The following is a 27,896-nucleotide window of genomic DNA, read 5'->3' on the forward strand; positions in this document are numbered from 1 at the left end:
CTGTCCCCCACCCTACCCCCCTCACCCCGCTCTCTCTAGAATCAATGGAGGAAAATATCGAGTGAGGATTACAAAAAGAAGTCAGTACATGAGACCAGAATGTCTTCCCGGCGTGAGAACACTTTCCCCATCCTCACCTTGAGCTAAGAGAAGGGAACAGTCAGGAACGGTTCTGGGGGGTATGTGGTGATTGGTGAGAGCAGAGGGAGAGGAGAGCCGAAGCAAGGTGCTCAAAAACAGATCCCTATCTCCATGGGAACAGGACCCACAGCCCCCACTGCAACAGGCAGGATTCGGCTCACCTGCCCAGGAGCCTGGCTCTCAGGCCCGAGCTCCAACAACCTGCTCGCACCAGCCGACGAGAAAACGGGCAGGTCAGTGTGGCATTTGATTTTATTAGAAAACCCATTGGTAAGCACTTCCCTAACCCAGAGCAGGAGCTGGGTAGCCTCCAAGAGTCCCACAGCTTCCACTCCATCTTCTGTCCACTTCTGAGGGGAGAGCAGGTGGGGGTGGTGCCATGCAGTCTCCAAACGCCCCCTCCTGCCCCGGGAGCTCCGGCGGCCAGCGATACACCCACGGCTCCTCTGGGCGCCGGCTGCCCATCTGTATGGCTTCGAGAGGGGAGCGAGGAGGCTCTCACAGACTCCTCGGCCAGGCCTTCGCTCCGGACGAGGGCAGGGCAGGACCCGGGAGAAGGTGGCTGAGGAGACTGCATCGGAGACACCCTTTGGAGTCTGGAAAGCACCTGATTTCTTGGGATGGGCGGCTGTGCACCCCTCAGTTCTTCTTGGGTTTGGGGGTGTCGTACTTCCTCTTGCTGGAGTACCACAGCAGCAGCGGGATCCCGATGGAGGGGAGCGTCATGACCCCGAAGGCTGCCCAGTCCAGCTGTGGAAGACGACAGAGGCCTTGCTCAGACTGTGGGGCAGGGCCCGGGGAGGATCAGGGAGGAGGGTCCAATGAGGCAGGGAGCGGCCCAGCCCAAACTGTAAGCAGAACCATGAGGCCCGCCCCCACCCGAGGGGAAGAAAAGCTTTTCTCTCCCCACAGTCTGTGAGGAGGGAGATGGCCAAGTACGGCCTGACAGCAAGCCTCCTGTGATCTAACCCGCTGTCTCCAGCCCCCCCTTCCTCTGCCTCCGCCTGCCCTCCAGCCTCCTAGACTACTTGCCATGCCTGGATGGCACCTTGCTCTCTCACTGAGCTGCTCCCTCTCCCTACGGTGCCCATCCTTCCTCACCTCCTCCTCCGGGCACCCGCCCTGCCTGAGACCAGGCTCCGTGCTCCCGCTGCTGCTCCTCGGGCACCTGGTCTGTGATCTCCACCAGGGCATTCCCCGCAGGGACCTGTTCTGAGCCCCTAGGTGCCCGAAGCTCTATGAGAGGGGCTGTGTCTTGTCCCCATTGTTTCCCAAAGCAAAGCTCTGAACTGAGCACGTAATTAGGAACTTCATAATTATCCACTGAGTGAATGGATAAGTACAGAATTTCCTCAATCAGAACTTTAGGCAAATCTTCAAAAAATTCTCTTAGACTAGACCACAGCTAAGTTCCCGCCTCACCTTCCCAATGCTCAGCTCTTTGAATCTAAGCAGATATTCTTTTTAAATCTCATATAGACTCGGGACTCCAAGATGGGACTCTACTCAAGGATGAGGAAAGAAAAAGGGCAGTTTTTTGTGCTCATAATTGTGATCTCACGACTGAAAATCTCTAAATAATCACAGTTAAATTAGGATATTTGATGGCTGATCAGACACCAAAAAAACAGATATGGCAAAAACCAACCAATTAAACACATCTTCCAAGGGGGCTAAGGGGTCCCAGAACCCAGGCGGCCTCATCCCAGACCACACCGTGCCACTTACAAAGTGAGGGGAGAATCTCCGGTCGAACTCCCGCTGGGCCAGGATGCCGCCCTGTCCGGGCGCGCTGGTGAAGCCGACCTGAAACAAAAGCAGGACGGATGTTAAGGCAAATCCCACACCTTCTCACCTGAGAAAGGGCAGCCCCAACCAACCTCGTTCTGAGCGTCAACTCCTTATTTTAATTAATCGGCTTTTTGTCCCATTCGCTTACCAGTATGCACCCACTGGCTGATTCTCGTATGTGCTCTGGCAGGGGAGGGGACCCACAACCTTGGTGTATTGGGACGATGCTCTAACCCACTGAGCTACCCAGTCAGGGCCTACGTGTTAGATTCTCAGCGTTTCAAGAGGAAGAAAAGCTTTTGAACTGGAGAGGGTTGGATGATTCCTACTGTGTCGTAGAGAGGGGCACATTAGGAGCAGGAGACCGGACAAACACACGATGAGCACTGACTGCACACGGAGGCCAGGGATGCAGCTGGAATTCACACCAAATCCTTCCACCTGAGACAGACTCTGCGGAGCGGCTCACCACGCTGGCCCCTCTGCAGGGCCAGGGCGGCCATGGAATGACTCGCACCGGCCACCCGTTTCCCGATTCCTCCTGCGCCTGAGTGCCGGGAGGCTCAGATGAAACGAGAAGGATTCTGGTCGGCACAAAGCCCTGCCCTAATGTACATTATAGAGGGGCCGAGTCTGCCCACATTCCTCTGCCTGAGAGGAGGCCGGGCCAGCACACTGCAAACAACTTCGTTCTGAAGTGGCAGCCGGGCCTTTGGTTCTTTGTTTTTTAACCCGTCAAACACCACGCAGAACCAGAGTCCTAACAGTTGGTTCTTTATTTTTTTCTTTTTCTTTGAGGAGCTGTCAAATTGTTTACCCCACGTGGCAGCAGCACGGAGTGTTCTCAGCAGTCGTGTGTCAGTGTTCTATTTTTTCACATCTTTGCCAACCTGTGACTGCCTTTGCTTTTTATTATAGCCATCATCGTGGGTATAAAGTTGTATCTTAATATGTCTTTTTGTTGGTTATTGTTGTTTTTAATACTCACCCAAGGACATGTAGAGAGAGGGAGGAAGGAAGGAAGAGACAGAGGGAGAGACAGAGAAATGTCATTGTGAGAAACACTGATCGGTTGTATTCTGCGTGCTCCCTGAGAGGGGATCAAAATCACAACCCAGGAATGTGCCCTGACCAGGAATCGAACTGGCAACCTTCTGGTGCACAGGAAGCTCAAACAACTGAGCCACCCTGGCCAGGCTTACAGTTTACATTTATATTATTATTATTATTATTATTTTTACTGGTTTTAGGTGTACAGCATAGTGGTTAGACAATCACCTACTTTACAAAGTGTGCCCTCTGGTATTTCAGTACCCACCTGGCACCCTAGTTATTACAATATTTTTTTAAAATATATTTTTTATTGATTTTCATAGAGAGGAAGAGAGAGGAATAGAGAGTTAGAACCAAGGATGAGAGAGAATCATCGATCAGCTGCCTCTTGCACACCCCCTACTGGGGATGTGCCCGCAACTAAGGTACAAGCCCTTGACCGGAATCGAACCTGGGACCTTTCAGTTGCCAGGCTGACGCTCTATTCACTGAGCCAAACCGGTTTCGGCTAGTTATTACAATATTATTGACTGTATTCCCTATGCTGTACTTTATATCCCCATGACTATTTCTAAAGCTGATTCTGAAGGTAGAAATGGCACAGGATGTGGCAATAACAGGGATTACAAAAATATGGTTCCACATGGTTTATAAAAAAAATTCAGGCCGAAACCGGTTTGGCTCAGTGGTAGAGCATCAGTCTGCGGACTGAAAGGTCCCAGGTTCAATTCCGGTCAGGGGCATGTACGTTGGTTGCGAGCACATCCCTGGTGGGGGTGTGCAGGAGGCGGCTGGTCGGTGTTTCTCTCTCATTGACGTTTCTAGCTATCTCTCTCCTCTCTGTAAAAAATCAATAAAAATATATTTTTAAAAAATTCAGAATGTGCATTTAACGAGAATTTTGGATTTTGTTTAGTTTTATGGTTGACTCTTTTCCCTACTGTGCACTTGCTAAGTAGCCAATAGCCCATCTATGGTCCTGTCAGAGGCCTTTATGAATTCATGACCTAAGGCTCTTGCAGGCTGGGGCAGCATCTTAATCTTCTTAGTATTCTCTAGAGTCCAGCACATTGCAGGGGCTCAACAAATGTCTGTTGACCTTTACAGCAATCAGTCAAAGATTATTTACTACTGTTTGTATTAAATATGGGCAACAGAGCAAAATCTAAGACAAAGTCCCTGACTTCAAGGCGTTTGTATCAAATTGGGAGTGAGGGTGGGGGGAAGACCTACACATAAGAAAGAGAACTACTGCTGAAACTGGTTTGGCTCAGTGGATAGACTGTTGGCCTGCAGACTGAAAAGTCCCAGGTTCGATTCCGGTCAAGGGCATGTACCTTGGTTGCGGGCACATAGTGGGTGTGCAGGAGGCAGCTGGTCGATGATTCTCTCTCATTGATGTTTCTAACTTTCTATCCCTCTCCCCTCCTCTCTGTAAAAAATCAATTAAGTATATTTTAAAAAAAGAGAGAGAACTACTGAAGACAATAAAAATTAAATGTTCAAGTGGCCTATAACGTAAGAGCTACAGATGTTTAGTTGCCCTCAATGAATGTTTATTAAAGAAGGAGTAGGAAAGAGCAATGTGAACTGTAAAAGCAGAAGACAGAAACGAGGGCTTGCAGCTCAACGCTGGGCCTGGAGAAGGCTTCGGAGAACGGAGCGGAGGGGAGAGCATTCAAACAGAGCAGCAGGGCACAGTGGGAAGAACAGCGCTGGGAGGAGAAGGGCACGCACAAAGGAGCCGGGCCTCCCTGGATGGAGGGTCTTTGTGCGTCGAGTGGAGAGAAAGCTGGAGGCAGAGAACAGCTGGGCTGCCGGAGGGTATGCAATGAGAGGCAGGAAGGCTTGACCTGGATGTAATTAAGCAGAAGCATCCAAAGCAAGGGAGAGACATGGGAACCATGAAGACGGGATAATCTGACAGCAGCACAGATGAACTGGAAGGGCAAGAACAGCGATGAACCGGGCACAGTATGACACATTCCAGACTAAGAGCCAGGCAGAAGGAATGAAGAGGAAGGGGATGCTACATACTCCCCTCCCATCCATTTCAATCGCTTTATTCAGAAACTTTATCATTTGAAATGTATTTCCTAACAACAATATCACACATTCCTGGTCTCTCTTATCTTTCTCAGATAAGAAATTTCCCGCCAGTTTCCAAGGGCAGATCCGAGCCCCATCCAGCTCAGGGTTTGGACAACTCACCACCACGGGCCCGTCCTCCTGGGCCAGGTAAGTCACGGTTGCTGAGGTGAAGTTGAAGTAGCCAGCCTTGAGAGGGCGCAGGACCACGGTGTGGGAGACATTGCTAGCACTGGCCCAAGGGTTAAGGAAGGAAAAAGACGACGCGAAGTTTTAACAGCCTTTCAACTTGTGGACTAAATGCACCATTTACAAAAGAAGTTGCCAATACATGTGGTGAGTTCATACTTGCCAATACCCTGCAAGAATAATAAACGTACATTTTTTTGTAAGCCTAAAGTATATTACAATATACCTTTTTTTTTTTTAAGTCCTCGCCCGAAGACATTTTTCCATTGATTTTTAGAGAGAGGAAAGAGAAAGGGAAAGAGAAATATCGATGTGAGAGAAACACATTGATTGGTTGCCTCCTGCACGAGACCTGACCAGGTACGTACCCTTGACTGGAATCGAACCTGGGACCCTTCGGTCTGCAGGCCAATGCTCTATCCACTGAGCCAAACCAGGTAGGGCAATACGATGCCTTTCTAGCCAAGTTTTTAAATCTATGATGTACTCAGTATGTACAAAGCAATATACGTTATGGATGAAAAATTAGTCACTTAAGCTCACAGGAAAGCTTTCATTGACTATAACTGAAGGAAGTTCTTGAAAATGCAAAATAAAAACAAAACCCACAAAAGGGAACATTAACTCTTATCAGAAAATCTAAATATACTTTAATTCACACGGGGGAAAAAAATCTAATTCAAAACACTCAGGAAACAACTGGTAGATCAGAAGAGACTCATTGACTAAGAGTCTTTGAAAGGTCACCCAGGTCCTCCACGTTAGCATCCAACTGAATTTCTCCTATTTTTTTCATTATTATTCTTTTAATATATTTTATATTTTATTGATATTTATAGAGAGGAAGGGAAAGGGATAAAGAGTTAGAAACATGGATGGGAGAAACATTGACCAGCAGCCTCCAGCACCCCCCCCCCCCCCCCCCCCCACTGGGGATACATGCCCTTGACCGGAATGGAACCTGGGACCTTTCAGTCCGCAGGTTGACGCTTTATCCACTGAGCCAAACCGGTTTTGGCGCAACTGAATTTCTTTTAAAAGCGCCCCCCTTTGCTGGGCCACAAACATCTAAGTGTCTATGTCTGCCCAACAGTGTTTCAGAGCCTTACAACCTAAACTTCGGAACCTCAGCAGTATCCAAAGCACACAAACACAGCTGTCACCAGTGTCTCTTGTCCCGTCTCATCCAGAGGTGACAGAAGAAGGGCCACGCACACCTGGACTGACTGAAGGGACCCTGCTGCTTGCTTTGGCGGCACCGTTCCCCCACCCCCACCGCCAGCCTTCTCCCGCAGTGCCAAGAGGATACGGGGCAATCCGGTCCCATTTGACGTTGAGCATCCCAGAGACAATGCCAAAGTCTTCGGGAGGGAAGGAATCATCGGATAACTCCACATCCAAGGCAGCACTAGAAAACAGAGGCAACAGAACAGGTTTGGAAGTCATGGATGTGAAAATTAAAGCAATCGGCAATCAAATCTGCCTGCTCGTCCTAAAAATTCAAAACTACAAAAGACACATCTGACTCACATAGACGGTAATTTGGGTTTGCTGCACTGAAGAACCCAGGTCAAGGCCTGGATTCCATAGCTCAGAAGCACCAAAATACTCAAGTATCTAGGAAGAAATGGGCCCAAATTGTCTCAATTTCTCTGTGTGTGTTGTTGGGAGGATGGAGGGGAAGAGGAGCAAGACGCATATGGAAGATCAAATGAAAGGGAACAAAATTTAAAAAGGCAACAAAAAATGTGTACAAGCTAAGGAAACAAAGGAAGCGGAAACTGTAAAAACCCTGAGGTAAGACGAAATCATATATTTTATTTTACTTTTTTATTTTTTTCGGAATCATATATTTTATGCCTTCCCATTTTCCTCTCCCTGTTTCACAATTCCTGCTTCTTCTCCATTCTAAAACTCTTCCAACTCAAAAAAAAAAAAAAAAAGTGAAAGATGGGATTCTCATAGCTTAGGTAAGAATGTCCTCCTCTTCTTAAACTAGGTCCAGCCGTGTATTTATTTATTCACTCGTGAGAGCTGTTGCTGGAGGTCTCCAGAAGAGAAATCACCGCTGATGGCGTGCCCAGCTGGGAAATGGAAGAAGCCTGAAAGGGCCTGCCCTGTAGCCCCAGAGCCTCCTTACCTTGAGCCAACGTTGTAGATGTTGTACTGTAAGGTCAGGTCCCTCCCCTCCACGGCATATCTGTTCAGCAGCGATTTGGAGGCCAGAAGCCTGGCTCCTTCCTCTGCTTGTGTGACAGCAAGTAGCGCCACCACCACAAATGCCAGCAGCCTCATCTGTGGAGAGAGAAGCAAAGTGAGCAGTCAGCCCACGCCTGTGCAATCGCCAGAATCTTCCTGATGGTCCTTCATGAAAAGCCCATGGAAGCTTTTAATTTAATTTTAATTTTATTGATTATGGTATCACATACTTGTCCTCATCCCCCCATTCCCATCCCAAACCCCTCCCCACATACGCCCCCACCCTCCTGTTGTCCATGGCCACTGGCTAGGCCCATATGCATGCACACAAGTCCTTTGATTGATCTCCCTCCCTTACCCCCACCCTCCCCTATTTCCCCTCTGAGGTTTGAGAGTCTGATCGCTGCTTCTCTTTCTCCGGGTCTGTTTTTGTTCATCAGCGTATGTTGTTTATAGAAGCTCTTTGATGTTCCGAAAGCAGCAGCCCCTTCCACTGAGCAGTCTCTAAGCCGCTGGAACTGACCTGTAGACGCCTGTCATCTCTGTCCTGCAAGCCCTTGGGTCATCGGTCTAAGCACCAACATAACCACCACCCTCTCCCCAACTGAGAGGGTCTTCTGAGACGACACCATGTGGCTACAATAGGGCTTTTCTTGGGGTGCCCGAGTTCGGCCCATCTCAGACCTGCAGCACCCCCAGCTTTCCCTGACACATGCTGCCTTCCAGAACGTGGCCCTCTCCTCCATCGCCCAGCTCCACTGAGACCCCACCGCCGCTCGCGGGGTCTTCCCACACACCCCGCATCCCGTCCTCCATCCTTCCCCCGGGATCCTTTCTCCTCGCCCCACATCCTTCTGTGGCTCCCTCCCGGGGCTCAGTCTGCTCGGCCCCCTTCCCGCCTCTCCCCAGATTAAACGTCCTCCCGCGGCGCACCCACTCCCCCCTCCTGCCCCAGCTAACCCTCAGCCGCTAGGTGAGGTGCGGACGTGAGACCCCGCTCCTGCTCGGGACTCACCGTGCACCCCAAAGAAGCCTTTGGGGGAGGGGAGGAACCAGTACCGGAAAAGAGCGTCAGCATCCGAAAGACCGGAAATAAGCTTTGACCGGAAACCCCGGTGCTCCGCCCCATGCCTTCTGGGAGTTGTAGTTCCTGGACAAGCCCCACCTTTCCCTTTGTAGAGCCCGGGGACCTCGGAGGCACGAGGCAGTTCTTGCTTTATTATTCTGCCCCTTTCAATGGCTCTTCAAGCTGGTTTGCCCTTACCGCATGTGGCCAGCACCTGATCAGCTGTTTTGCGGAATTGGCATACCTAGAGATTTTGATCATACATTGAGAATGGCGAGTGCACTGTCAAACCAGGAATTAGAGAAAAGCTATTTCTCTCAGGGTTACTAGAATTCTTTGTCACCCCCTACATCCAGTAAGTAACCAAGCCCTGAGCTTTATTTAGAATTCAATTGAGGTGCTAACTCCATTTACCAGTCTGACTCTGTGCTGTGGTCACATTTAACGTTTCTTTTTATATATTTTAAACTCCAGGAGACGTCATTTTTGTTTTAGAGTCAATGTTTGTTTATTTTTGTTAGTCCTCACCCAAGGACATTTTCCCATTAATTTTTAGAGTGGAAGGGAGGGGGAAGAGACAGAAACACAGATGGGAGAAGACACACCCATCGGTTGATTGGTTGCCCCCATATGCACCCACCCCGGTGGAGATCCAGCCAAGGTACATGCCCTTGACTGAAATCGAACCCGTGACCCTTCAGTCTGCAGGCAGCTCTATCCACCGAGCAAAACCAGCTAGGGCGTGCTATGTCCATTTTTATAGTTTCATGTCTCAGCTGAAATTTCTAAGCATGGCTTTTATCTTCTTGAAATACTAAGCACAGTTGTTTTCACTTGTATAATTTCAATATGTGGAATTACTGTGGTTCTGTTTATTGTCCGTCATTTCTGTTTGGTCTCATTTATATTACCTTATCTCTTCAACTGCTTAATTTTTATTTTATTTTATATTTTATTGATTTTTCACAGAAAGGAAGGGAGAGAGATAGAGAGCCAGAAATGTCGATGAGAGAGAAACATCGACCAGCCGCCTCCTGCAACACCCCCCACTGGTGATGTGCCCGGAGCCAACGTACATGCCCTTGACCAGAATCGAACCCGGGACCCTTCAGTCCACAGACCGACGTTCTATCCACTGAGCCAAACCGGTTTCGGCTCAACTGCTTAATTTTTATTGTGGTTGATGTTATATTTGAAAAATTATTCATTATAATAATTTTGAGGTCTATGTTGATGTTACGTTCCTTGAGATTTCTGCTTGATCCTATCATGCATCTGGATATAATAGCAATCTGGGATCATCTTATTCCTAAAATTGAGGCTTAAGAATTTCTGCACCACCAAGAAAGGTGGGAGGCTAGGCTGCTGAATATGAGAAATGGCTTACTTCTGATCCACCTCTAGGGGGTCCTAGTTCAAATGCTGGATTTTTATCAGCATCCCAATCTTTATTTTTAAAAAAATATATTTTATTGATTTTGTACAGAGAGGAAGGGAGAGAGATAGTTAGAAACATCGATGAGAGAGAGTCATCAATCAGCTGCCTCTTGCACACCCCCTACTGGGGATATGCCTGCAACCAAGGACCATGCCCTTGACCAGAATCGAACCCGGGACCCTTCAGTCCCCAAGCCAACGCTCTATCCATTGAGCCAAAGCAGTCTCGGCCCAATCTTTATTTTTTAATTTTTTAAAATATATTTTATTGGTTTTCCACAGAGAGGAAAGGGATAGAGAGCTAGAAACGTCAATGAGAGAGAAACATCGACCAGCTGCCTCCTGCACACCCCCCACCAGGGATGTGCCCAAAACCAATGTACATGCCCTTGACCGGAATCGAACCTGGGACCTTTCAGTCCACAGACAGACATTCTATCCACTGAGCCAAACCGGTTTCAGCAGCATCCCAATCTTTAGCTGGCCCCAGATTCTAACTTTTTGTCTCCCTATTCTTCAAGGCCCTCAAATCCTTTCAGCAACTTTTCCCAAGTGGCAAAAAGGTCGTCGTTAGGCTGTTTTTCCTCTCTGGATTCCCAGCCAATCTTGTTGGCTCTTTGATGCTTTTAGATTTTTTAAATATATATTACATCCAACTGTAAACATTTCTAGTGAGGCCCTGGCCAGGTAACTCTGTTGGTTAGAGCATCGTCCTGATAAACCAAGATTGCAAGGTCAATCTTGCAACCAATGAACGCATAATAAGTGGAACAACAAATAAATGTTTCTCTCTCTCACTCTCTAAAATCAATAAAAACTTTAAAATTTTTTCTAGTGAGAATGTTGGTCTAAGATATCCAGACTACCATAGTCAGAAGTGGAACCTCCCACCATAACATATTCATATATCACAGAACTCCAGGCCATAACCTCACTATACAAGATAAAAATTCACACAATTAGCGGTAGAGTCAGGTTTAGTCTCAGAGATCAAGACTAAGAACTACTAAACTCCACCTGCATAAGATCTGGATGCAAGGGTTTTTTTTAGTGTGTGTGTGTGTGTTTTACCTTTTTACCTGAGGTAACCAGAGCGGTCTTGCCAAAAGATCAGACAGAAGTATGCATTCCTTGCTCTGGCTGGTTTGGCTCAATGATACAGCATCAGCCTGTGGACTAAAGGGTCCCGGGTTTGATTCCAGTCAAGGGCACATACCTGGTTGTGGCTCAATCCCCAGTAGGGGGTATGCAGGAGGCAGCCGATCAATGATTCTCATCATTGATATTTCTCTCTCCATTCTTCTCTGAAACCAATAAAAATATATATTTTTTCAAAAGTATATAATCCTCTCCCAGATTGGCCAATGGGGGTGGGAGTGGAGGGTAGGATGAGGAATCAGGTATTTTATGGTCTGGGGATGGGGAATGGAAAAATGCAACCCTTCTCATTCCTAAACCGTGGGTTATAAATATCCCATGACCTGTTATCCCTTAACTTTCAATGTTTCTTAACATCTGTGGTAAGTGAACCGAACTTCAAATTCCTCTAGATCCACTTTATAAAACTCTCTAAGACAAAGAAGTTGTCTTCAGCTGGTCTCCCCCCCCCCCCCCCAAAACAAACACCAAGACACACTCACAACAAAGACCACGCCCTTTATTTACAAAGGTCAGTGTGGGAGCTGAGGGAAGGATGGCGAGGAGCCACGCAGACACCCTCTCTGGAGTGCCTGGGACCCTTTCCCACTTGGAGAGAATTCTGTTCTCATGCCTCCGTACTCTCCGCCATGGGCCCAAGCAGCTGGCTAAGGAGCAGAGAGAGGAGGTGCTATGAGCCTCCTCTGTGCTCCAAGCTAGTTAACGTCCAACTCCAGGTCAAAGGCAGCATGGCCAGCCTCTCCTTTCCTTCTCAAACAGAACTTCCTGGCCTGGAGGGAACCGTGAAGAACTCAAAGGGCTAGGGCCAGGGGTTCTAGACGGAAAGACCCTTCTACCATTCCCTGCAGCAACCAGGAGGGGGGTGTGAGGGTGCTGGTCAGAGTCCTGGTAGAAGGAGAATCCACACTACCCTTGGGTTACCCAGCATCCAGAGGCCCGAGGGACCTAGCTCCCTGGGCCGTACAAATCCCTGCCCTAGACTAGCCCTTTCGCCTATTTCTCTGGTGGGGGAGCTCTGAGCCAAGAATCCACTTCTACTCAACCCATATGCAGCCACCACCACACACACCCACTGCCGAGCCAGACCCCAACCCACTTCATGTCTTTTAAGGGGGGCTCAGATCACTGGTACCTGGGGACACAGACAGGTCCTGGGTGCATGGAAATGTGTGTGTGTGTGTGTGTGTGTGTGTACATAAGCATGTGTGTTTGAGGAAATGGAGCCAATATGGCCCCTTGTGAGCCATCTCCCTTAGCTTCATTGAGCCCCTTTCAACTCAAGCTACATCAGCATCTCTAAGTCTCCTCTGCCGACCCTGAACCAGAAATCTCAGGCCCTTCTCCTGTGCACCAGGCTCTGTTGGGCTGGTTAATTCCTCGTTCAGAGGATTGTGTCTTATCTCCTCCTTCAGACAGGAAGAACAGGCATCTTCCTCCCCCTGGAAGTCCCAACAGACCCATTAAAAAGCACTTCGGGGGGTGAGGAGGAAAATCTCAGCCTGCTTCACCTGCCCCTCCTTCAGAGGATGAAGTTCTAGCACTGGGCAGGCTGGAGGTGAGAGGGGATGGGGACAGAAAGAAGAGAGCTACCAAAAGTAAACATGAGACAAGCAAAACCCCAGCGGTACAGGTGAAAGACCATGTCCCATTAACCAGAGAGTCCCTCGTTCACCTCGGTGCTGCGCTGAGAGGTGTGAAGATTGCAAAGGCGGCTGTGGGGCCAACAACAGAACCGTGAAGACCGTGAATCAGTTCTGCTCCAGCTGGAGCAGGAGAGAAGAGTCTGTAAGAAGTAGAAGTAGAACCAAAATTCTCAGGCGGAGCTACAGGGCTGGGGTCCAGGCCTCTGAAGCCACCCTGTGTCTGAGAGGACAGGGAGAGGACAGGGATGACAAGCTGCAGAGGGCAGGAGCGGACAGGAACCAGAGGCTGGCATCCAGGGAAGGGAGAAGCAGGCGGCACGGCCACAGGATCAGGAGAGCTGCGAGCCCAGGAGTCTCTCAATGGCCGCATTGATGTCCCCTCCTGTGGCAATCAGCGCCTGCAGGTTAGCCTCCCGGTTGATGAAGCCCATGGCGTTGAGCTGATCTAGCTGCTGCTGGAATCGCACTTCTGGCGTCTGCACCTACAGGGGACAGGCCTTGTGAAGCGGGCACAGGACCGACTTCCGAAGCTGGGGGTTTACAATGAAGAGAAGACACCTGCAGGTCTCCTCCAACATCCTCAGGGCCAATCAATGGAGCAGGTGGTGAACTGCAAACAACTGAGCAACAATGAGGTGGAGGCGTCTTTCTCAACATTTCAAGTAACAGACAGGTCAGCTTATATTCCTAACCATGTTCCATCAACAGTCCGGAGATGATAACAGGTACTCCACACGCCAAATGCTCTGTGGCGGATAAGATGTGTACTAACCACCACCTCTAACCCCCCTCCAGCCATCCTCACACGTACAGTCGTAGGAAAGGCCAGAGAATGGCTGCAGGAGAGAAAGAATCTGTTTAATGTTAATCAATCCACAAACAGCTGTTTACAAAAGAGGAAGGCTTTTCCTATCTGACAGTCCTGGGAACACCTCCTAGGAGTGTTTCCCAAGCACGTTTATGAAGCACCAGCCTAGATCACGACCAGACGGCTCAGAGCTGAAGGAGCCAGCAGTCACGGCCCCCGGGCTGCTGCCCGCAGTGCTCCGGGCACCCGCAGGACTTAAGCTGGGCTCCCCGTTGTCGCTCCCTTGGTCCAGCATTTGCACAGAACTGGGCCTGCCTCCCTGTCTATGGACAGGCTTTTCCCGATGAGTTACAAAGGACAGAGGAAGGTTAAGAGGTTTGCCCGAAGTCATCCTCACTCCCTCAAACCCCTAGCCTCCACTTTGTACCCCAGGCTGTAGTTAACTCATCTCTCAGGTCTCAGAGATGGAGGCCTATTTAATTAGCAAAAGAATCCCATGGCCCTAGCCAGTTTTGCTCAGTGGATAGAACGTCAGCGCTGAGGACTAAAAGGTCCCAGTTTCAATTCTGGTCAAGGGCACATGCCTGGGTTGCAGGCTTGATAGCCAGTAGGGCACATGCAGAAGGCAGCAGATCAAGGATTCTCTCTCATCACTGATGTTTCTATCTCTCTCTCCCTCTCCCTTCCTCTCTGAAATCAATAAAAATATTTCAAAAAGAGAAAAAAAAGAAAAAAGAAAGAATCCCATGGTATGAGTAGAAGTGATAAAGCACAGTAGTTACAGTGTAAATCCTGGAGCCTGCATGCCTCGGTTTGAATCATGGCTCCATTACTCACTGGCTTTTGCCTGAGCAAGCCCCTTAATCTGCCCGGGCTTCAGTGTTCTCCTTTTGTAACATGGACTTGTAATAACAGCTCCCTCGAAGGCTGTTGTGAGAAGTAAATTAAATGAGCTCACGGTAAGTGCTATTACTATTCTCTTCTCCTCTTTACAGCTGTGGACACTGAACTGAGGGAAGATCAGTCACTTGCCCAAGGCTAGAAGGCGGCAGACCAGGGTCTAAGCCAGGTCTGGCTGCCTCCAGAGCCTGCTCTGCTCCCTCCATTCTACTGCGACCCCAGACACCACCAGGATGGAGCGGCGGTTCCAGCACCAGCCCCGCTCCCGTGTACCTGTGAGTTTCCACTTCCTGCCAAAAGCTGGATCATCTGCTGCATGAGCTGCTGCTGAGCACTGGAAGCCCCCGTGGGAGACGTGGCTGGGGGGGCTGGAGAGGAGGCGGGGGCCTCGGGTGCAGGCCCGGTGTTGCTGCTTGCCGAGGGTGCGAGGGTCCGGGACATCCCGAAGGGGCCAAGGCTGCAGACAGGAGAGACCGAAAGGTGGGAGACGGCCTCTGAGAAAGGATGGGAACATGAGATCCGGAAGAAAAGCAATGGGAGGAAACAGGAAAACAGACACATGGCTGCTCGGGGTGGCAGAGGGAGGGGTTGAGGGGAGAAGTCTCCAGAACCTTGCTGCCCACCTGCCTCCTGCCCTCACCTGGGTATCAGCCCGGGGGCCTCAGTCTGCAGGGTCTGCAATCCCTGCTGGATCTGTAGCAGCGCCTGCATGGCGCGGGGATTGGTAAGGATGGAGAGCGACTCCGGGTTCTGCATCTGGTGGGAAACGAGCAGAGAAAGGCAATGGAAGGTGGCAGGAGACAGGAAGCAGCTGAGTCCAGGGCCAAGCTCCGCCCCTTGGGCGTCAGGGTCCCCCCCCCCCCCTCGCCCCCTGGGGTCCTCGCTCACCTGCTGCAGGAAGACGGGGAGCTGCAGGCGAAGCTGCTCCTGGAGCTGGGGGTTCCCCGCGAACAGTGGCACGTTCACCATCATCTGCCGGGGTCAAGGTAGGAGGGGAGGCCTGGGCCTACCCACCCTAAGAATCCCCCACAGCCTCAGTCTCCCTCGGCACCCCTACCACTGCCAGGAATCTGGCCAGCTTTTCCAAGGACCTCAAAGTATCCCGAAGGCCTAAGTGGGACAGCGAGAGGAAATAGAACTATACTCCGGGCAGCGACGACATCAGGAGCCAGGCTGCCCAGCCCCGGGTCCGATCATGACGAGCACACAGTGCCCGCGATGTGCGAGGCCAAGTTCAAAGCACTTGAGATGCATCAACTCGTTAATCCTCACAAACCTATGAGGAACTGCTGTTCCCGGTTTACAGCTGAGGAAGCTGGAGGTTCGATTCCTCGCTTAGCTTACACAGCGAGGACGTGCTGATGCTTGAGACACAAACCCAGGCAGGCTGGCCCCCGAGTGTCTGACCCCCAGGAACTGCCCCCATGCTCCCGGGACAGCCCCTACCTGAGCGGCGAAGTCGGGGTTCTGGGCGAGCGCCTGCACCATGCTGCGCATGTAGGGGGCGGAGAGCACGGTCTGCATCAGCTGCGGGTTCTCGGAGATCTGCTGGAGCAGCGCCTGCATCTCCGGGCTGTTGAACATCCCTGAGGCGGGGAGGAAAACAAACCGGACGGGAGAGAAGGGGTCCAGATGGAAACCAGACGCCACATCAACCTGCCTCACCTCCGACACCGAGTGCTCACAAAACCGAGAGACAAGGGTACCAGGGGCGCCCAGGTTCTGGGCAAGGGCGTCTCTCCCGACCCCCGCTTTGGCCCGCCCCTCTCCCATCCACTCTGCTGAGGACAAGCCAAGCCAGCTGGACACTGGCTCTGATTCACGCCCCCTCCCTTTCACAAGCTCAGGTAATGTTCGAAAAGTATTTGACTAAATATCACTTAGGGCCGTGGTTGGCAAACTGCGGCTCACGAGCCACATGCGGCTCTTTGGCCCCTTGAATGTGGCTCTTTCACAAAATACCATGGCCTGGGGTGAGTCTATTTTGAAGAAGTGGCGTTAGAAAAAGTTTAAGTTTAAAAAATTTGGTTCGCAAAAGAAATTTCAATCATACTGTTGATATTTGGCTCTGTTGACTAATGAGTTTGCCGGCCATTGACTTAGAGCCTTGGTTTTCAAACTTGTCTTAGCAACAGAGACTTTCCTCAAACCAAACCTCAGGCGGAAACCAAGCATGAGCCTCTCCCCTTCGGTCCTTTCTCATCCTGAGGACGGCCCAGAGCCTCAGAACTCAGGGCGCACTTTTAAGACCATGAGTCAGGTTCAAGTCCCTTGTTTTATAAATAAGGGAACTGAAGCACATAGAGGGGAAGGGACTATCCCAAAAAGATGTCCCCCAGGGAACCGGGAAATCAGGACATTTATCAGAGACATCCCTGGGTCTTACACACAGCCAGAGTCCAGACAAATGGGCTTCCCCAAGGTGGTAAGGTCACAACCTGCACTCCTGTGCATGGCAGCTCTGCACGCACCCCCCACTCCCATCCCAATCTGCCCTGTGTCCCCGGGTCTGCCCTGGTTCCTCTCAATACCCTCATCCCATCTGACCCACTGACACTGGACAGTACCACTCGTGCTGAAAGAGTTCAGAAGGTGGGGCTGGCTTATTGGTGAGTCAATTCTTAGTTCTCTCCCAAAGGTATCAGGGCCTAGTTGAGCCACTGCCCTCTGTGGCTCCCGTAGTCTCACCTGTCTTCCACATTCGGACACAGTATGACCCCCACTCAGTCCTGGGCCAGAGAGACTGCCCTGGAGACCCACTGTGCTCCTTCCACCTAGGACATACCTGACCCCAGGCTAGCCGCATTGATCCCAAAGGGGTTCGAGACTGTCGGGTGCACCTGGCTGGTCCCCGATCCTCCGGTGCCCTCCCCACCGGACCCGGGGGCCTGGGAGGCGGGGGGCGAGGGGCTCCAGGGGTTAGGGAGGGGCTCTCGATTCTCAGTCCGCAGAGGCTGGGAGGATGAGCTGTCGGAGTTCCCGGCCAGGGAAGAGAAGGGGTTGTTGCCAAACTGGGAGGAGGGAAAGGGTTCGGGTTAAGGACTGAAACAAAGCAGGGACAAGGGCTACACCCCTCTTTCCTCTCACCTAGTAGCCTCCCCTTCCCAGGAAAAGGAGAGATCTGAGACCTTTGGAATCCTCGGCTCAATTTTTAGCCCCACAACGGGCAGCTCCACCCCATCCTACAGGACTGGACAGCTGAAGCCCTCAGGACACTGGAAACGTCCCCTCCCCTGGTGGCGCTAAATATCCGGTCTCCAGTCTCCGCTGGGCTCCCCGGTCCTTCACACACACCGTCCCCGTGTGCGGGCAGCCAGGCGGTCTCCTCCGCTCCTCAGGCACAGACTGGGCTCCCTCCGCACCCTGCTCCTGACACTCGCAGGTGCTCAGTAAGTAAGTGTTGGCTTTGCCTTCAAAGCCAATTTGCCTCCAGTTTCCCCTTTTCCAACCATCTTGGCCCAACGCTAACTCCCCAGCCTCCTCCCTCACTGCCTGGGTCCCTACATGGGCTCCGTCCCTCTCTAGGCCTTTGGTCTCCTCCCCCCACGCCCAGCCTATCTCCTCTGACCAGCTGCCTCAGGCCCCCGCAGCACCAGGCTCCCGCCAAGTCACGCAGGGTTATCTCAGGGTCTGGACCATCGATGGTGCTGCCTCAGGGAGCACCTGGGTCTCCTCCCTCTGTCCAGGGGTGTGCTTGCTGGGGAAGTCCCAGCCCCACTTCCCTGGCTCAGCCTCTTTGCCGAGTTCCTAGGCAGTCCTGCCCTAAGCAGGTCTCTGAGCAGCCTCAGCCCTCCCTACCGTACAGTTTGCAGTTTCACATCCACTCACTTTTCTGTTTATTCAAAGTGGGTCATGGGGACCACGGAGCACCAAGGACTCTGCTGCTCTGAGCTGTGGTTCTTGCACCTCACCAGCTGCCTGTTCAGATAACGGGGCTTGCAGGCCAGAGTTCGTACACCTTGGTCTCAGTCTCTGTCCCTGTTTCAGATTTCCTGTTCTGGTAACTTGACTAGCACCCAACTTTGGGGCCCGGTTTTGTTCTTCCTGGTATACCCTAAGGACTAAATCTCTATTTCTAAACTCCCTATAGCGAGAACAGCTGCCATTTATTGTAATGTTTACAATATCCCTCCAATATGTCAGTTCTCAAAGTGTGGTCCTAGGACCCCTCAAAGGTTCAAAACTCTTTTTGTAATTCTAAGATGTTATTTGCATTTTTCACTATTGTTCTCTCAGGAGTATTGAGTGGAGTTTTCCAAGGACTGCATACATAACATGTGACACTGCAGCAGACTGAATGCAGAAGCAGATCTGAGAATCCAGCTGCTTTGTAGCCAGACATTAAAGAGATCTGGAAAAATGTAAAACAACACCCTGGCCAGATAGCACAGTTGGTTAGAGTGTCGTCCCAATATGCCAGTGTTACAGGTTCGATCCCTGGTCAAGGCACATACAGGAATCAACAAAAAAACACACAAAAATGCCGCATAATAAAAAAGCAACAACAAAAACATAATAGGGCCACTTTTTCCTCTAAGTTCTGATTTGGAAAATAAAGTTATTTTTTTAAAAAAATATGCTATTTATGTTAATGTAATGAATTTATTGTTATTTTTAAATGAATTAATAAGCATTTAAAAATTTTCTTAGTTTTAATTTTACATACAGTGAATATCAGATCTAAGCCATGAAAACCAATGCATTAGGAGGTCCTCAATAATTTTTAAGAGTATAAAGGGATCTTGAGACCAAAATGAGAAACTCTGTGGTAATATGTTGCTTCCATGTGGAAATGAGGGCGCCAAGGCTGAGAGGAGTAAGGAAACTCACTTAAAACCACATCACCACCCAATGGTGAAGCAGGTATTCGAACCCAGGTTTGTGGATGCCAACTGCTGTGTGCCTTAGCTAAGCCGGTGGCTCGCACACCTCAGTGTGCATCAGAATTAACTGGGGTGCTTGTTTTCAGCTTCTCTCAACTACTTGATTTTTTTTTAACTAGGTGAATGCATTACTTTGATGTACATTTTAAATTAAATACTTAAGCTGAAACAGGTTTGGCTCAGTGGATAGAGCATCAGCCTGCAACTGAGAGGTCCCAGATTCGATTCCAGTCAAGGGCATGTACCTTGGTTTCGGGCACATCCCCAGTGGGGGGTGTGTAGGAGGCAGCTGATTGATGATTCTCTCTCATCAATGTTTCTGACTCTATCCCTCTCTCTTCCTCTCTGTAAAAAAATCAATAAAATATATTTTAAAAAATAATAAATTAAATACTTAAATAACATTTAAAATAAATAAACAAATTCCTTTAAAAATTCATAGTTGATCCCTACAAGCAGTTTCTAAAATTTGAAAGAGCAATCTCCAAAATAACAAGATGATGTTAAGAATAAGGTGGGGCCGAAACCGGTTTGGCTCAGTGGTAGAGCGTTGGTCTGTGGACTGAAAGGTCCCAGATTCGATTCCGGTCAAGGGCATGTACCTTGGTTGCGGGCACATCCCCGGTAGGGGGTGTGCGGGAGGCAGCTGGTCGATGTTTCTCTCTCATCGACGTTTCTAGCTCTCTATCTCTCTCTCTTCCTCTCTGTAAAAAATCAATAAAATATATTTTAAAAAAAAGAAAAGAAAAAAAAAGCATAAGGTGGGGGCCCTAACCGGTTTGGCTCAGTGGATGGAGCCTCCCCCTGTGGACTCAGGAATTCCACGTTCGATTCTGGTCAAGGGCATGTACCTTGGTTGCAGGTACATCTCCAGGGGAGGGTATGCAGGAGGCAGCTAATCGATGTTTCTCTCTCATCGATATTTCTAAGTTTCTATCTCTCTCCCTTCCTCTCTGTAAAATCAATAAAATATATTTTAAAAAAAAGAATAAGGTGGGGGATTCGCTCCACCAGATGTCCAGGCTTAAATAAGACAATATAGTAGCACTGCAGGGACAGACAGATGGACCAGTGGGACTGAGCAGAGCCAGAAAGACATGCGCTCATTTGTGGAGCCTTGGTGCAGGACAGAGGCGGCATGAACCAGGAACCTGTTCGGTGTCAGGGGCCACTCAGGATACGGTGCCTTTTCCTTTCCACAGGGAAAAAGTGACGTGAGAGCCCCCCTCCCGCCTGAGCTCTGGCTGCGGGAGGGGTTCAGTCTGTGGAAATCCACCCAGCTGTACACTTACGTGCACCTTTCTGTCACTGATTTACCCTTCAATAAAACTTTTTTAAAATGCTTAACAAGCAAGTTAAAAATCATATGAACAACATGATCCCACTTCTAGAAGGTTGAAAAATATGCAAAACAAAACTATAGATTACTTATGGATACATATATAAGTAATCAAAATGACAAACACCAACTTCAGGGTGGCAGGTAGCTCTGGAGAAGGAAAGAAGACCAGAGAGAAGGCTGCTATTCTAACTGTAATGTCTTACTTGCAAATGTTAAATATGTACAGGAAAATATACAAAACATTAGCAACAGTCATTAACTTGGGCTAAGAAGGAAGTGGTCGGAGAAGAAGGTGGGATCCCTTTTGTATTGTATTCCTTTCCGTGCTATTTATTTATTTATTAAATATATTTTATTGATTTTTTACTGAGAGGAAGAGAGAGGGATAGAGTTAGAAACATCGATGTGAGAGAATCATCGATTAGCTGCCTCTTGCACACTCCCTATTGGGGATGTGTCCGCAACCAAGGTGCATGCCCTTGACTGGAATCGAACCTGGGACCTTTCAGTCCGCAGGCCGACGCTCTATCCACTGAGCCAAACCGGTTTCAGCCTTTCCAAGCTTTTTAAATGGCCTTTTGTTTACTTTGTGTACCTTTTGAATTTTGAAACATGTACATGTATTTGATGTAAATTAAACTTAAAAAAACACACAAACCAAAAGAGGCACTGAAACTATATATGGCAACATGTTAGGGCAACATGGATCTGACAGAACGCTCTATTTTTATCTACATTTGTTGTACATTTGGGAAGAATTCATAAAGCATTTTTTAAAGTGCATATTCCCAGTCTGGCTGGTGTGGCCCAGTGGTTGAACCAGGTCACAATTGGATTGGGGAGGGGGGAGGGCATGTGCCCGGGTTGCAGGTTGTGGGCTCAATTCCCAGTAGAGGGCATGCCGGAGGCAGCTGATCAAGGATTCTCTTCACTGATGTTTCTATCTCTCTCTCCCTCTCCCTTCCTCTCTAAAATCAATTAAATTTTTTGTTTGTTTTAAGTTTAAAAATGCATACTCTTAGAGGCTGACTCCAGAGATTGTGTCCTTTAGTAGCTCAAAGGGAGGGACCCGGAACCTCATCATTAACCAGCTCCTCAGGCGATTCTACCACAGGTGATCTCTGGACCACACTTGAGACACTGTGCTGGGATCAGCTGTTTGACCCCAGGCCTGACCACAACCTTCGAGCCCCTGGTGCCAGAAGTTCGTCAGAACAACATCAAACCCCTTGGCCTCTATGCCTCACCCACTTCCCCGGGGAACTCTGCTACATGCTGCCCCGGTGCCTCAGTCCCATGCCACGTTGGACCACCCTGACTATGCATTATGGGAACCATTTCCAAGCCTAGCCCCACCCTCAGGGGTGGAGGGTGGGACTAGAAAGAGGAGCAGACAGCACCCCAGGCGCTCCTGGGTCTGGAGCTGGGGGACCTTGGCCAGACAGCCCGCCTGACGCCCAGACCCTGGCCCACCTGCTCCCGGGCAGCGCTGAACATGGGCTCCTGGATGTCGGTGTACATGCGGCGGAGGGCGTTATACCCTCCGGGGATGCTCTCCAGGTTGCTGAGGGCCCGGTCCTGGTTCCTCATCATCTCCTGCATCATGGCTGGGTTTCGAGCGAGCTCCATCGTCTGGCGGGGAAGGCAGAGGGACAGAATGGGCCCCAGAACCAGTGAGCACCAAGCCTGCAAAGGATGGGCCTGAGGAGGACGCCTGCATCAGGACCAGGGGCCAGGGGCCAGGGTCTGCCCTCCTGTGGCAGAGAATAGGGTCGACTAGACTTCCTTCCTTCCTGTCACTCTGGTCCCAACCACCTTCCTTGTGGGCATCTAGTTGGCCTGTTCCAGTGAGATACAATGATCACAGGAGGGATCCCAGCAGCAGCTTCCCTCCTTCAGGATCAGGGGGCCCACAGGGGGTCAGGGGCCAGGGGTCAGGGAGCACAGGGAGGGATATTGAGTAAGAATGGACATGGGAAAGGGGAGGAGGCAGAAACAAAAGTTAACATCTCTCGAGCACCTACTCCATACCGGCCTTGAACTAATTTACAGAACTCAAGTCATTTAATCTCAGTAATAGTCCCAAGTAAGTATCTCTGCTCCGATTTTGCAGAAGAAAAAATAGGCTCAGAGACTCACTGCCTGGGACTCACAGCCAGTTGGTGGTGGAGGCAGCTGTCAAGGCCAGGTCAGTCTGTCTGGCCAACACCAACTCTGCCTCCTGGTAAAAGATACGTTGAGAAGGGAAAGGATTCGAGCTGGGGCAATGCTACCGACACCCTTGAACTCCCCTCCCCAGGTCTCTGGCCTGACTACACGGGAGGATGGGGCTTTCTCTCGTGCCAATGGCTCACTCTCAATAAAGAACAGCCTGTGGCAATTCCAGGGGACGGCAGTACATGACAGAAAACACGAGCACGGCTGTCTTCTCCCATCCAATTCCTTCCCTGTTCTTCTTCCCAAATTTGCTCCACACTCTTCTACGATACCCTTATGTCTAAGCCATGACTCTGATCTCTTGTCCCATAATTCAGTTATTCAATAATTTACTGAGTGACTACGAATATACCAGGCACTGTCCTAGACAGTGAACAAAACACTTGCAAATCCTTGTCCTAATGAAGCTCATCGCCTGGCGAGTCCGGCACGCGTGCCCACAGTGCGGCTGAGGCTGTCTCTCCCTGGCCCCTGGCGGACGGGCCGTGAGCCAGAGCTCCCAGAGACCAACACCGAACTGCCTTACCTGGGTCTCCCCCGCTCTCCGGCCCTGGCCATCCTCAGGGCTCCCCGAATAAATACCCTGCTCTCTTTTACCCCCAGGCCTTGGCTCTGCTGTCCATTGGCTCTTCCTCTGGCTCAGTGTGGGTGGCATTTACTCTCGGAGGCTTCCTTGGAGCCTCCTCTCTGAGCTCCCGGGGACCCTGTGACTATCCGTACGACAGTACTGATCGTACTGCATTATCACTGTCTGCTTACTTGTCCCTTTTTAAAAATACATATTTTATTGATTTTTTACAGAGAGGAAGGGAGAGGGATAGAGAGCTAGAGACATTGATGAGAAAGAGGGAAACATGGATCAGCTGCCACTTGCACACCTCCCGCTGGGGATGTGCCCGCAACCAAGGTACATGCCCTTGACCGGAATCGAACCCAGGACCCTTCAGTCCGCAGGCCGACGCTCTATCCACTGAGCCAAACTGGTTTCAGCTACTTGTCCAGTTTTTCTTTAAGACCAGGAGCTCCTGAAAAGCTAGGCCTGTGCTTTTTATCACTGTACCCAAGTGTGCAGAACACGGCTGCTGCACAAATGAGCGAACAAATCCAAGCAGGACAAGGTGGGGAAAGAAAGGCCGGCAGGCACCCCCGCCCCGCCTCTCTCACACCCACCTGCCTCATGAGCTCGGGGTTGTTGAGCATGTGGCTGATCTCGGGGTTCCGCTCCATCAGCTGCTGCATCTGCGGGTTGGCCATGATCATGTGGCGCATCAGGTCCGGGTTCGACATCATGTCCTGGACCAGCGGGTTCTCCATGATCTGCGACAGCATCTCGGGATTGGACATCAGCTGCCTCTGCATCTGCTGCTGCAGCTCCATGAAGTTGGCGGAGCCCAGGCCCAGGCTGCCCAGGCCGAGGATGCCCCCAAAGCCAGCTGCGGGGGGAGGCAGGGTCACGGTCTGCGGCGGGAGCCCGCCCCCGCCTGGTCAGAGCACTGAGTTCCGGTCTCCGGGGCGGGCCCTCTGCTTCTCACACTCCCTTTCCGGGGCATTCCCACAGCCCCGGCCCTGAACCTGCTGGCAGAGATGTCAGCCTGCCAGGCTGAGCCTCCTTGGTGGCAGAGGCTGGGAGCCGGCATAGTCCTGGGCACAGAGGGCACCCCCTGATGGCCTGGTGAGTGAGTAGTAAATCAATATCCCCCAACTGACTACTGCTGGACCCACTTCTGTCCCACCTACAACGTCTTCACCCCTGGCTCCCCATATCTCCAGCCCATTCCCCCCCACTCTAGCCTTTGCCCCACGCTCCCCCTAACTGGACAGGCCTATGTCCAGGGGTCTTCCAGCCCCATCAGATCGTGAGTGGGGACCATGCTTCTCCCTTCTCTGGGCTCTCCCCGCCCCCAGTCCCTCGGGGCTTACAGAGTATGGACGTGGTAGCATTGGGAGGGCCCTCCCCAGCCCCTGGGGAGGGACCCCCCGCACTGCTCCTCCGGCTTCCACTGCCAGCGTCCGAAGGGGCACCGCCAGAGGTGGAGGGCTGGGCCGGCGTGGCAGGTGAAGCGGGCGTGGTGGAGGGTGCTGAGGCAGGTTCCGGGGTAGAGGGGGAAGAAGCAGTGGCAGCAGCTGGGTCTTGGGCCCTGAGGACAGAGGAAGGAAGTCTTAGCTTACACGGTGCAGTGTTTCCCAAAGTGTGGTACGCGTACCCCCAGGGCTACGGGAAGAGTTTGGTGGGGATATACACTGCACCGTGCTTAGCTGCGCCTAATTCTACGTTCTCATGAGTACGAGGGGCATTCAGCGTTACGAAAATTATAGAAGGGGTACACGTATGTCAAAAGTTTGGGAAACACTGGCTTATGGGAACACAAGAAAGTAGCTACCGCCCCAACCCGGGCTGCGTCCTAGAGACACTGAAGCTGGCGTGGGGTGATGCCAGGGGGCGGTGAGTAAATCAGAGAGGGAGGGAGAAGCTGGGCCCACCCCCGGGAGGTGTAAGTCAGGATCCGGTCCCCTGCAGGTGAGCCCATAAGCCTGCCTGGCAACCCCCTCAGAGCCACTTTCCCGGCCTTGGTCTAGTCCTCCGGGCGGAGGGGGGTTCGGGAGTGTCGGAAGCTGGACCCGCTCCTCTCCTGAACTTACTTCTGCGGGGTCTTGATGACCAGGTGGACGGTGAGCCCGTCCTTGATCCCGTGCTGGCTCAGAGTGTCCCCGTCCTTGAGGATCTTGCCGGCGAAGATCAGGACCAGCTGATCCTGCTGAGCCTTAAACCGCCGGGAGATCTCCTCTTTGAACTGCGATCCAGAGGCAGAGGTCACTGCAAAGGCCCCTGGACGCCACCCACCAGGGACTGACTCCCCAAGAGCCCCCGCATGCTTCGGCTCCCCCTCCCGAGGCGGGAAGTCCCTTCTGTGCTCCTGACTCCATCCCTCCAGCTGCAGGGAGCAGCTCCTTTCCTCGCCCAGGAGATGGCCCCGGGGGAGGCTCCTCGCCCAGCTCTCCCAGCCCAGGAGGCCCTGCTGCTGCCCGCCCCTTCTTCAGTCCCTCTGCCCGGTTCCCTCGGAGGGAACGCTCCGCCTCAGCTCCTGCAACAGCCTTGGACTCAGGCCCTGTGTCCCTCAGCCTTCTCTCCCCAGACCCCAGGTTTCTCTCCCCTCTCTCACCCCAGCATGCTTGGAACAACTAGATCCCAGTTATTTATTATGGACCTAACTATTCGTGAGTTAAGAGTATGTCCTGTGCCCTGGCTGGTTTGGCTCAGTGGATGGAGCGTCAGCCTGTGGACTGAGGGGTCCCGGGTTTGATTCTGGTCTGGGGGCACATGCCCAGGTTGCGGGCTCGATCCCAGTGGGGGGGCCAGCAGGAGGCAGCAGGTCAGTGATACTCTCTCATCATTGATGTTTCTTTTATTTTTTTAAATATATTTTATTGATATTTTACAGAGAGGAAGGGAGATAGAGAGCTAGAAACGTCGATGAGAGAGAAACATCGACCAGCTGCCTCTTGCACACCCCCTACCCAGGATGTGCCCGCAACCAAGGTACATGCCTTTGACCAGAATGGAACCCGGGACCTTTCAGTCGGCAGACAGACGCTCTACCACTGAGCCAAACCGGTTTCGGCTCATCATTGATGTTTCTGTCTCTCTCATTCCCTCCCTCTCTGAAATCAATAAAAAAGTGAGCTGATTTCAAGTCCAGCTTTGCAGGGGACAATGTTTAAATTCAGGAGTGTGGTCACTTTATAAGGCTGGGGGAGGCAGTGATGCTACTCAAGGCTGGCTTGGGAAATGAAGACTCCCAAACCCATCCCCAGCCCCAAATCGCACCCGAACAAAAACCGTGCCCTGGCCGGGCAGGGGCAGCGGCCAGATGCCCTTCCGTCCCGAGGGCCGCCGAGAGCCCCGCCTCCGTGAAACCCACAAGGAGGGGGCGGACGCGGGCGCGATCCCCTCATTCCACGCGACTGCACCGAACACCCACTGCACAATGTGCGCACCCGGGGGGCTGGGGGCCACGCGGAACCGCCAGGGTTTGAATCAGCAAGAGGGACCCGGGCGGAGGGACACCCTGCCCCCTCCGACCCGTCCGCAGCACGCGGAGCGGTCTCGCGGGCGCACAGTGGCGCCCCCCGACGGCGCTGCGGGCTCAGCACTTTGCCCGCCCCCCCCTCAGCCTCGACCTCCGACCAGGAACCCCGGGCGCACGCTCCCCTCAAACACTCCCCCCCCCCCACCGTTCCCAGCGCAAGGTGTCCCCACCCCACCCTCCACCACGCCCCCAGCCCAGGCCACCAGGCAAACCCGGGTCTCCCATCCCCGCCGCGCGCCGCGCCCCCCCAGATCGCCCGCAGACCGCCCCCCGCGCGCCGCCCCTTCCCCCCCGCTCCCCCGAGCGCCCGCCGGGCCCCGCCCGCCTCCCCCCGGCCCTCCGGCCCGTCCGGAGCCACCCCCCCTCCGCGGACCCGCGGGCCCCTCCTCCCCGCCCCACCCCACCCCCACCCCCACCCCCACCTGGACTACCTCCTTGACCGAGGCGCGATCGCTGATCACAATCTCCTCCTTGTCCTTGGGGGTCTTGACGGTGACCCGAATGGGGGGCCTCGTCTCGGCCCCGCTCGGCTCCGCCATGCCGCCGCCGCCGCCACCCGGCCGCCCGCCAGCACGCCCCGGCTCCTCCTCCTCCCCCTCCTCCTCCCGCTCCTCCCCGCCCGCCCCGCTGACCCGGCTCGGCTCGGGCGCCTCCAGCTACCCCGTCTCCGCTCCCCTCCCTCCCCTCCGTCCCCTCCCTCCCTTTCCCTCTCCTCTCCTCTCCTCCCCTCCCCTTCCTCCCCCGGGCTCCGCCGCCCACTTCGGGCCAGCCGCGGCCACAGCGCCCCGGGCGGCCAGGGAGGGCCACTGCAGCCGCGGCCGCCCGCGGCGGAGCCCGGGTCCCGCAGCCGGACACGGCCTCGGGGGCCGCTGACCCCGGAGGCCCGGGCGGGC

General features: G+C 52.2%; 2 protein-coding genes across 5 annotated transcripts; both read right to left on the reverse strand.

The window, feature by feature from the left end:
* Nucleotides 1–375: 375 nt before the first annotated feature.
* Nucleotides 376–8,592, reverse strand: SSR2 (signal sequence receptor subunit 2). 2 transcript variants are annotated; one of them, XM_084866912.1, is made up of 6 exons: nt 8,477–8,592; nt 7,403–7,557; nt 6,572–6,670; nt 5,197–5,305; nt 1,870–1,947; nt 376–891 (listed from the first exon to the last, which is right to left on the reverse strand). In XM_084866912.1, exons 1-6 carry the CDS (start codon nt 8,588–8,590, stop codon nt 781–783), a joined length of 666 nt encoding a protein of 221 aa, XP_084723038.1. In that variant the 5' UTR covers nt 8,591–8,592; the 3' UTR covers nt 376–780. The 2 variants fall into 2 exon arrangements, with proteins under 2 accessions (XP_084723038.1, XP_084723039.1); XM_084866913.1 differs by having other exon boundaries at nt 8,422–8,499.
* A 3,008-nt stretch (nt 8,593–11,600) lies between these two features.
* UBQLN4 (ubiquilin 4) lies at nt 11,601–27,602 on the reverse strand. 3 transcript variants are annotated; one of them, XM_084866792.1, is made up of 11 exons: nt 27,426–27,602; nt 25,556–25,707; nt 24,836–25,053; nt 24,086–24,348; nt 22,172–22,330; nt 17,259–17,484; nt 15,920–16,059; nt 15,362–15,445; nt 15,114–15,229; nt 14,747–14,930; nt 11,601–13,385 (listed from the first exon to the last, which is right to left on the reverse strand). In XM_084866792.1, the coding sequence occupies exons 1-11, from the start codon at nt 27,540–27,542 to the stop codon at nt 13,356–13,358; spliced, it is 1,689 nt and encodes a 562-aa protein (XP_084722918.1). In that variant the 5' UTR covers nt 27,543–27,602; the 3' UTR covers nt 11,601–13,355. The 3 variants fall into 3 exon arrangements, with proteins under 3 accessions (XP_084722918.1, XP_084722917.1, XP_084722916.1); XM_084866791.1 differs by having other exon boundaries at nt 11,601–13,247; nt 27,435–27,601; XM_084866790.1 differs by having other exon boundaries at nt 11,601–13,247; nt 27,426–27,601.
* Nucleotides 27,603–27,896: the final 294 nt, after the last annotated feature.

This window comes from Pipistrellus hanaki, assembly GCF_964339955.1.
Source record: "Pipistrellus hanaki genome assembly, chromosome: 18".
NCBI classification, from domain to species: Eukaryota; Metazoa; Chordata; class Mammalia; order Chiroptera; family Vespertilionidae; genus Pipistrellus; species Pipistrellus hanaki.

Bases quoted from the DNA above. Each gene is read 5' to 3' on its own strand.
- SSR2 (XM_084866912.1), bottom strand. From the start codon at position 8,590: ATGGGGCGGAGCACCGGGGTTTCCGGTCAAAGCTTATTTCCGGTCTTT. The intron at 7,558-8,476 runs GTGAGTCCCGAG...CTCTCTCCACAG, and splicing joins AGGCTTCTTTGGGGTGCACG to ATGAGGCTGCTGGCATTTGT. The intron at 1,948-5,196 runs GTGAGTTGTCCA...CTTTTGTTTCAG, and splicing joins AGGAGGACGGGCCCGTGGTG to GTCGGCTTCACCAGCGCGCC.
- UBQLN4 (XM_084866790.1), bottom strand. From the start codon at position 27,542: ATGGCGGAGCCGAGCGGGGCCGAGACGAGGCCCCCCATTCGGGTCACC. The intron at 22,331-24,085 runs GTGGGTGTGAGA...CTTCCCCGCCAG, and splicing joins ACCCCGAGCTCATGAGGCAG to ACGATGGAGCTCGCTCGAAA. The intron at 16,060-17,258 runs GTATGTCCTAGG...TCCCCGCCTCAG, and splicing joins TGCGGCTAGCCTGGGGTCAG to GGATGTTCAACAGCCCGGAG.